The sequence below is a fragment of the Photinus pyralis genome, unplaced genomic scaffold (genome assembly GCF_008802855.1).
Source record: "Photinus pyralis isolate 1611_PpyrPB1 unplaced genomic scaffold, Ppyr1.3 Ppyr1.4_LG10, whole genome shotgun sequence".
Classification (NCBI taxonomy): domain Eukaryota; kingdom Metazoa; phylum Arthropoda; class Insecta; order Coleoptera; family Lampyridae; genus Photinus; species Photinus pyralis.
In genome coordinates, this window is record NW_022170250.1 from 6,158,944 (window position 1) to 6,168,635 (window position 9,692).

General features: G+C 42.1%; 1 protein-coding gene across 1 annotated transcript; it reads left to right on the forward strand.

The window, feature by feature from the left end:
- Window positions 1-1,825: 1,825 nt before the first annotated feature.
- On the forward strand, window positions 1,826-4,715 carry LOC116161497 (putative fatty acyl-CoA reductase CG5065). Its single transcript, XM_031474854.1, has 7 exons — window positions 1,826-2,017; window positions 2,070-2,318; window positions 2,365-2,510; window positions 3,644-3,747; window positions 3,798-4,064; window positions 4,118-4,295; window positions 4,346-4,715. Exons 1-7 carry the CDS (start codon window positions 1,826-1,828, stop codon window positions 4,713-4,715), a joined length of 1,506 nt encoding a protein of 501 aa, XP_031330714.1.
- Window positions 4,716-9,692: the final 4,977 nt, after the last annotated feature.

The following is a 9,692-nucleotide window of genomic DNA, read 5'->3' on the forward strand; positions in this document are numbered from 1 at the left end:
ATATCGTATTTGTGTTTTGTATGCAGCATTTTATATTTGTCTGAGTTTCAATCTTTGTTTTTGAAATTGACTTGATTTAACCTTAATGCAGACTCGCATATTTGATACCGTTATCCTATTGTTTGTGATCGTTTTATTTTTTTGGTGTAATGCTTGCTTAATTTATGTTTGTTGATGTTGATTACCTGGGCTTGTCCCTGAAGTAACATAAATATACCTACATTTTGATTTTTCTTTAAATATGTGGAGATTATCGATTCGTTTGATGTATGTACTGACTTAAACATTTTCTCCGTGAATGAAGCAGTCACGGGGTTGGTTGGAGCTGCGACACATAATTCGAAACTGTCTTCGACATTCAACTGTAGGCTCGCGATACCCTGAAACCAGGGGCGAGTTGTCTATCTTGGGGGCAAGATTATGCTAATCAAAACTCTTCGGTTTAGAATCTATGTGTGATATATGCGTTGCGATTCGGTAGTTTCCACATATTTTTGCCGATAGTTGAATTTGCCTACATGTAATTTTTCATCTTGCTTTTAACAAAATAACTTTATTGCAGAGAGAGACACCTTTTGGCTTTGCATACATTAATGTACGTCAACTAAACTTCCCGGCTTTCACAATCTTAATAATGACGATTATTAAACCCACTTTTCACAGTTTCAGTTGTTTTATTTTAAATTTAAGCGGGATCTTGTTTATTTTTGGAGGGAATAGTCGTTCGGGTGGCCAGTTTTAAACGTTGCCGGGTTAACTTTATTTCCGTGTTCTTGTAGTGTGAAGTTAGCGTAGAACTTGGAGGTTAAGTACATTACAGTGTTTTTGAACACATCGTTATATCTAGAAACGCTACGGCCCCCCCCCTCTCTTTCCCTCACTAGCCAGCACACGAAGCTCTAAAGAGCAGCCTCCGTAGTCTTAATTTATAAGTTCGTGCTCGGTAGCCATACCAACCTTGTAAACAGCCCCATCTTCTAAAAATCGCGCGGTTGCCAGTTCTCAAAAATGTTCGCATCGTCGTAGGTTGTATATACAGGGTATTCCACATTTAAAACTATTGAGGTACTCCAGAACGACCAAAAATATAATCAGAACTACCAAAAATCTATCGTATTATTATTATTATTTAACATCCTTTTAGACTCTTTAAGATGCTTCAAATGCCCTTTAAGAATCGCCAGTGTCCTTTATAAGCTTTTCAAAGTCTCTCAAAGAGTTAGAGCTGTTGAATACCTTCAAGTGTTCCAAAGACTTTCCTATCGTGAGGTACGCGTCTGCTTGAACCGTATGCTGTCAGAATCTGTGTCTCGAATTTTGTGTTTTGCATTCAGAGATTGTTAGCTATGAGTTTTTTTGTCTTAAGTGACCAGTCTTGAGCGCAAAGCCTAAATTTTGAGTTCTGCTGGAGTCTGAAGGTTTTTTTAAAATATTTTTTATGATGTGACGTTTAACGGGCTGACGGTCACAGAGAATGAACATGCACAATAAACCCATACCTGAGTTGTATTCTAATTGGAAATACGAAGCCTTGACGGAATTCTCACGTAAGTGATAACTGATAAACAATAGGATATAATTGCGGAAGAACAAGGAAGACACGTTTTTACGCAGACTAAAAATAGAAGATGTGCGGATAATTGTACTTACCTGAGGTGAGAGCAATATAATATAATTATATTAATTGCGCCTTTGTTCAAGAACACGATCAAGACCAAAATGGTTACCTGGTGCCCAACGTGAAGGTGACATAGTAATTTTCTCCTTGGTGGTAGTTGACTTAGTGTTTTGAGGGGCCAAACGCATAGGTATCTCTTTCGCAGAAATGCTGACGGCGATTCAGAAGTTTTACGCCAATTCAACCATTTTGGTCACCGGCGCAACGGGATATCTAGGCACCTACTTCGTCGAGAAGTTGCTCAGATCGTGCCCCGACGTTAAGAAGGTCTACCTGCTGGTTCGAAAAAAACGCGGCAGGCCGAACGAGGATCGACTCGTCGAGTTTTTCGAAAGTCCGGTAATTTTACAAAGTTTGGTTAGGTACCTACGCCCTAACCTCGAGCGTCTAGGTTTACAACGCTCTGAAGCGGAGCAATCCTCGAGCTTTCCAAACGGTGGAAGTTCTGTCCGGCGATCTGGAGTTGGAGGAGTTGGGTTTGGGCGATGGCGATCAGGAAAAGGTGGCAAACGAGGTGAACAGCGTGTTCCACGTCGGCGCCACCATAAACATGGCGGAAACTCTTCGAATGTCAACCTTGGTAAATATCAGAGGAACTAGAGACCTTTTAAGCATTTGTGCCAGAGCGCAGCACCTGAAGGTTGTGTCGCTGATGGCGATTCGTCACTGAATATGAACTGTTACAGTCGTTTGTCTATGTCTCCACTGCCTACTCCCAGTTACAACTGCATGAAATTGATGAAATCATCCCCCCAAGCGCCGAAGATGCCGATAACTTGATAGCGATAGCAAGCTCTAGGGACCAACGACAATTACACAATGCTACGCTCAGGTAAACTGTTCTAGTAGATATACTAGATACCGAACCTGGCTCAGGTCAAGGTCACTCGCCCCCAGGTTAAGGTGACTTTGGAAATTAGGTCAAGATAAAGCTTAAAGGGCAAGCGTAGTGATTGTATATTTCATTTTTGGGGTGTCAAATTACATTTAAATGTTATACGAGGTCGTTGACCTCATAAATTGCAAGGTCATCAGAGGTCATTGGCCCCTTTTTTGTAGTATATTACATTCAATGTCATCGGTGGTAATAAAATTTCAAAGTCATCCGAGGACATTGACGCCCATTTTTTGGGGTGTCAAAAATATCAGCAGAGATCATTGACCCCATAAATTGCAAGGTCATCCGAGGTCATTGAGCTCATTTTTGTAGTATATTACATTCAATGTCATCGGTGGTCATAAAATTTCAAAGTCATCCGAGGATATTGACCCCCATTTTTTGGGGTGTCAAAAATATCAGCAGAGATCATTGACCCCATAAATTGCAAGGTCATCCGTGGTCATTGAGCCCATTTTGTAGTATATTACATTCAATGTCATCGGTGGTCATAAAATTTCAGTCATCCGAGGATATTGACCCCCATTTTTTGGGGTGTCAAAAATATCAGCAGAGATCATTGACCCCATAAATTGCAAGGTCATCCGAGGTCATTGAGCTCATTTTTGTAGTATATTACATTCAATGTCATCGGTGGTCATAAAATTTCAAAGTCATCCGAGGATATTGACCCCCATTTTTTGGGGTGTCAAAAATATCAGCAGAGATCATTGACCCCATAAATTGCAAGGTCATCCGTGGTCATTGAGCCCATTTTGTAGTATATTACATTCAATGTCATCGGTGGTCATAAAATTTCAGTCATCCGAGGATATTGACCCCCATTTTTTGGGGTGTCAAAAATATCAGCAGAGATCATTGACCCCATAAATTGCAAGGTCATCCGAGGTCATTGAGCCCATTTTGTAGTATATTACATTCAATGTCATCGGTGGTAATAAAATTTCAGTCATCCGAGGATATTGACCCCCATTTTTTGGGGTGTCAAAAATATCAGCAGAGATCATTGACCCCATAAATTTCAAGGTCATCCGAGGACATTGTCTAGATTTAAACATATTTTGCAGAATGCTAGAGAAGTGGCCCAATACCTACACCTACACCAAGCACCTAGCCGAAAACGTCGTGGGCCGAAGTCAGTTACCGACCGCAATAGTGCGCCCTTCTCTAAGTAAATCGCCCCCTTTCCGACTGTCAATAGCTACTATTGAAAAACTTTAGTTATGCCACCCTACTTGGAACCAGAGTCCGATTGGTCGAGTACATTGGACTGGACCACCAAGCTCTTGGCTTCACTCAACCTGGGAATTATACATAGCGTCCACTGTAATTCCAAGGACGTTGTCGACGTAGTGCCGGTCGACTTTGTGGTTAACTGTACGCTCGCAGCCGGCTGGATGGTCGGAACCGAGTACGCTAACAGTGATCGTAGGGAAGAGGTGGAAGTGTTTAACTGTGTCAGCGGCCATCAGAACCCTCTCACTTGGGGTGAGTATCAATAGCAAAATCGAGGAGTACTTTACACACGTGTACACTCTAAGCTCGTCAGGAGGAACTTATGCGAGGCTACGACCGCACCATGCCCTCGATCAAAAAGGTCCTACACAGGTCTACGTTCCACAGCACCAACGGCACTCTAAACAGCCTAGTTGATTTGGCGTTTTTACCAGCCCTTTACTTATTTAACACCAAATTGCAACTGGTTGGGAAATCTACCACGTGACTACAACTGCACATCTTAATCATCCTGCTAACTTTTGACGTTTTAGGAGCGTCCAGTTGCATCAAGCCGCAAGAATGTTTATGAAGACAGCCGCGTTTTGCACGGGTAGAGAGTGGAAGTTTAGGGATTTTAACACGCAAAGACTTTGGGATCGATTAGAAGAGGACGATAGGCGAATTTTCAATTTCGATATTAAATCAATCGATTGGGATCACTTTTACGAGAAGTTGACGTATGGTTTACGTCGGTACACGTTGCAAGACGATTTCGAGACAATGGGCAAAGCGAAATTAAAGATGGCAGCTTTGAACGTACTTCACTACGCTTATTTCGGATGTTATTTGTTGCTATTCTTATTTTTCATCAATGTACTGTACTCTAAGAGTACCGTACGTTATATGGACGTACATCTGTAGCGAACATTATGCACATACTTGCAAAGCACGAATTAAACAAATCAATACAAAGTGTCCCGTAAACACGTTAAATGCACACACAACGTACCATGTATGATTTTGGATGTTTCTAATCAAATCGACCCAGACGACAAAAGTACGTTGTACGGCCATAGAACGTACTTTTTGTACACAGTACGTAGATAATACGTACAGTTATGTACCGCCTACGTACATAGTACGTTACTTTAGCACTGCATTGTATCGAAAATGTAATACGTACAGTGTACGTACAAAATATATGTGCAGGGTAAATATGACATCTAAAAGTAGTCAGGTAAGGTCGAACCTGGTTCTAAAACAAGTGCAAGGAAGTTATCTAGCTCTTCTCCTGACGAGTAAAGCCGTAAGAACGGCACCGTAAAATCTTACGTTAACGAAAATAATACGATTTATAGTTACCGTAGTGGCAAGTGATGAGCTTGCGCATTAGCGCGTAACGAATTCTGTCATTGTATGTCATCTGTCAGTAAGAGTAACGCGCATTTCAAAATAATAATAACCAACAAAGTGTCAATAATTATTGTAAATAAACGAAACGAACGTCAGGATAAACTCAACTGTTTAAATTATCCGAGTACGGCCGAAGACAAACGCGTTAGCACGATTTACCGTAAGAAATAAGATTTGTGCATTTCCTACGTACCGTAACCGTTCTAACGCAACGTTAACGCGAATTATAAATGTTCACGCGCAACAAGTAGGGTTTAATTCCAAACGTTACGGTACGGCGTTGCGGGTACGGAACTATAAATTCAGCTTTAGTTCAAAGGTTGCCCATCGTTCAAAGTCCACAGGTAGGTCGCCGTTCAAGACACCATTTTTAAGGTGCTATATTTTATTTTCGCGGTCGATTACTCATTTCTTGCGATGTTATAGGGTAATATGGTGTGGTGATGTAGTGATTTTGGAAATTAAGTTCGTGTAAAGTTCGAAGGTTGGTCGCATTTCAAATTCCAAAGTTTTCTCGCCGTTTAAAGTTCAAAGGTTGGTCGACGTTCAAAGTCCAAAGGTTAGTGTAAAGTTCAAAGGTTGCTCGCAATTCAAATTCCAAACGTTGGTCATCGTTCAAAGTCCAAAGTTTTCTCTAGCCTACAATCGGTTAAGGTTGTGCGCGTTAAGAGAGCATGCGTACTAAAACTAGTACTGCACATTGCCTACGCCCGAGTGTCACTGCAAACATGTTTGTATAAGGTTCCTACACTGTACGTATATGGTAACTTCCTAATAAATGCGTTATTGTCCGAACATAGCACGTACAGGCTTTGTACATAGACAAAGTTACGTAAAATGTACGAAAACTGTACTTAAGGTCTTAAGGTCTCTAAGGTCTCTATGGTCTCTATGGTTTCTAAGGTCTTAAAGTCGCTAATGTCTCTGAAGTTTTTCAAGTCTCTGATGTTTCTGAAGTGTCTGAAGTCAAGTCTCTGAAGTCAAGTCTCTGGTGTCAAGTCTCTAAAGTCAAGTCTCTGAACTCTCTAACGTCTGTGAAGTCAAGTCTCTGAAGTCAAGTCTCTGAAGTCAAGTCTCTGAAGTCAAGTCTCTGAAGTCAAGTCTCTGAAGTCAAGTCTCTGAAGTCAAGTCTCTGAAGGCAAGTCTCTGAAGTCAAGTCTCTGAAGTCAAGTCTCTGAAGTCAAGTCTCTGAAGTCAAGTCTCTGAAGTCAAGTCTCTGAAGTCAAGTCTCTGAAGTCAAGTCTCTGAAGTCAAGTCTCTGAAGTCAAGTCTCTGAAGTCAAGTCTCTGAAGTCAAGTCTCTGAAGTCAAGTCTCTGAAGTCAAGTCTCTGAAGTCAAGTCTCTGGTGTCAAGTCTCCGAAGTCAAGTCTCTTGTGTCAAGTCTCTGAAGTCAAGTCTCTGAAGTCAAGTCTCTGAAGTCAAGTCTCTGAAGTCAAGTCTCTGAAGTCAAGTCTCTGAAGTCAAGTCTCTGAAGTCAAGTCTCTGAAGTCAAGTCTCTGAAGTCAAGTCTCTGAAGTCAAGTCTCTGAAGGCAAGTCTCTGAAGTCAAGTCTCTGAAGTCAAGTCTCTGAAGTCAAGTCTCTGAAGTCAAGTCTCTGAAGTCAAGTCTCTGAAGTCAAGTCTCTGAAGTCAAGTCTCTGAAGTCAAGCCTCTGAAGTCAAGTCTATGAAGTCAAGTCTCTGAAGTCAAGTATCTGAAGTCAAGTATCTGAAGTCAAGTCTCTGAAAGTCAAGTCTCTGAAGTCAAGTCTCTGAAGTCAAGTCTCTGGTGTCAAGTCTCTGGTGTCAAGTCTCTGGTGTCAAGTCTCTGAAGTCAAGTCTCTGAAGTCAAGTCTATGAAGTCAAGTCTCTGAACTCTCTAACATCTGTAAGGTCTCTATGGTCACAAAGGTCTCTATGGTCTCTATGTTCTCTATGGTCTCTAAGGTCTCTATTGTCTCTATGGCCTCTATGGTTTCTATGGTCTCTATGATCCCTATAGTCTCTATGGTCTCTAAGATCTCTATGGTCTCTAAGGTCTTAAAGTCTTCAAAGTCTCTAAAGTCTCCAAATTCTCCAAAGTCTCTAAAGTCTCTAAAGTCGCTAAAGTCTCTGAAGCTTCTGAAATCTCTGAAGTCAAGTCTCTGAAGTCAAGTCTCTGAAGTCAAGTCTCTGAAGTCAAGTCTCTGAAGTCAAGTCTCTGAAGTCAAGTCTCTGAAGTCAAGTCTCTGAAGTCAAGTCTCTGAAGTCAAGTCTCTGAAGGCAAGTCTCTGAAGTCAAGTCTCTGAAGTCAAGTCTCTGAAGTCAAGTCTCTGAAGTCAAGTCTCTGAAGTCAAGTCTCTGAAGTCAAGTCTCTGAAGTCAAGTCTCTGAAGTCAAGTCTCTGAAGTCAAGTCTCTGGTGTCAAGTCTCTGGTGTCAAGTCTCTGGTGTCAAGTCTCTGGTGTCAAGTCTCTTGTGTCAAGTCTCTGAAGTCAAGTCTCTGAAGTCAAGTCTCTGAAGTCAAGTCTCTGAAGCCAAGTCTCTGAAGTCAAGTCTCTGAAGTCAAGTCTCTGGTGTCAAGTCTCTGGTGTCAAGTCTCTGGTGTCAAGTCTCTGAAGTCAAGTCTCTGGTGTCAAGTCTCCGAAGTCAAGTCTCCGAAGTCAAGTCTCTGAACTCTCTAACGTCTCTAAGGTCTATGTCTCTAAGGTCTCTATGGTTTCTAAGGTCTCTATAGTCTCGATAGTCTCGATGGTCACTATGGTCTCTATCATCTCTATGGTCTCTCGGGTCTTTTGGGTCTCTAAAGTCTCTATTCTCCAAAATCTCCAAAGTCTCCAAAATCTCCATAGTCTCCAATGCCTCCAAAGTTTCCAAAGTCTCTCCAAAATCTCCAAAGCCTCCGAAGTCTCTAAAGTCTCCGAAGTCTCCGAAGTGTCTAAAGTGTCTAAAGTGTCTAAAGTGTCTAAAGTGTCTAAAGTGTGTAAAGTGTGTAAAGTGTCTAAAGTGTCTAAAGTGTCTAAAGTGTCTAAAGTGTCTAAAGTGTCTAAAGTGTCTAAAGTGTCTAAAGTGTCTAAAGTGTCTAAAGTGTCTAAGTGTCTAAAGTGTCTAAAGTGTCTAAAGTGTCTAAAGTGTCTAAAGTGTCTAAAGTGTCTAAAGTGTCTAAAGTGTCTAAAGTGTCTAAAGTGTCTAAAGTGTCTAAAGTGACTAAAGTGTCTAAAGTGTCTAAAGTGTCTAAAGTGTCTAAAGTGTCTAAAGTGTCTAAAGTGTCTAAAGTGTCTAAAGTGTCTAAAGTGTCTAAAGTGTCTAAAGTGTCTAATGTGTCTAAAGTGTCTAAAGTGTCTAAAGTGTCTAAAGTGTCTAAAGTGTCTAAAGTGTCTAAAGTGTCTAAAGTGTCTAAAGTGTCTAAAGTGTCTAAGTGTCTAAAGTGTCTAAAGTGTCTAAAGTGTCTAAAGTGTCTCTAAAGCGAATCTTAAAGCGCCTAAGCGGCTAAAGCGTCTAAAGCGTCTAAAGCGTCTAAAGCGATCTAAGGCGTCTAAGTCGTTCTAAAGCGTTCTAACGCAGTGTCCTACGTGAGCGGCAACGCGCGGCCGACGCGGCCGGCGTGGTCCTCGCGGCTATATCAAACCATGATAGTTTATTGGTATGTCCTACCTAGCAACCACCGCGCGGCACGCGCTGCTCAAAGTTTTTGAGGCGGCACAGCAGGTCAAAATATTTGATATTTCCGCGTCTGCCGCTTCAGTCTACGCCGGTCAGTTCTTGGGTATACATCATGTCTGACACATTTTACGAACTTTTAATTAGTAATGTCAAAAATACTCGTGTTCTTTGGGACATGAAACACAAGCATGATCACAATAGATTGCTGGTGCGTATATTTTTGTCAACATGCGCTTGCACCGCTTTACGTTCGGTGCTTGCACGTAGGACGCTCTGGTCGCGTTTGCCGTTTACGCCGCGACTGCAGCGTCGACCGCACCGGCCGCGTCTGCCGCGCGTTGCCGCTCACGTTGGACACTGCGTAAAGCGTCTAAAGTGTCTAGAGTCTCTAAAATCTCTAAAGTCTCTAAAGTCTCTAATGTCTCTCCGCCATGTAGAAGTTCGAGACGCTTGCTTGGAGGGGCATAACTGACTTGCCCAAATTAAAGTGCCGGTTTCGCCTTTTATTGTGTCGGTGCTTTGTCGGCGATGGCCCTTCCAGTGGGGGTTGATGGCGAGGATGTTGGTGGGACAGCTCCCTCTTTCCATCCAGAGCCTTTTGTCGGGGTTGGTGGTCTAGACGCCGAAGGCTGGGTGGTGAGTTGGCGGTGACCTTGGAAAGTAGGTCGAGATGAATTTTAAGGGCGACCTGCCACATGGTGATGACCTTGGAAAGTAGGTAAAGGTGAAGCTCAAACATTCGCCTCCGCTCTTCTCAAGTTCTCTGGCAGTGACCTAGAAAAGTGTGCCATCAAAGGTCAATGATTCCATGTTTGTCATCACATTTCATTTTCAAGGTCACTGAACGCGAATCGAACCCAAACGTAAA

Coding starts and splice junctions, on each gene's coding strand:
- LOC116161497 (XM_031474854.1), top strand. CDS start 1,826: ATGCTGACGGCGATTCAGAAGTTTTACGCCAATTCAACCATTTTGGTC. Junction 4,065..4,117: donor TCAGAACCCTCTCACTTGGG/GTGAGTATCAAT, acceptor GTACACTCTAAG/CTCGTCAGGAGGAACTTATG. Junction 4,296..4,345: donor CTGGTTGGGAAATCTACCAC/GTGACTACAACT, acceptor TTGACGTTTTAG/GAGCGTCCAGTTGCATCAAG.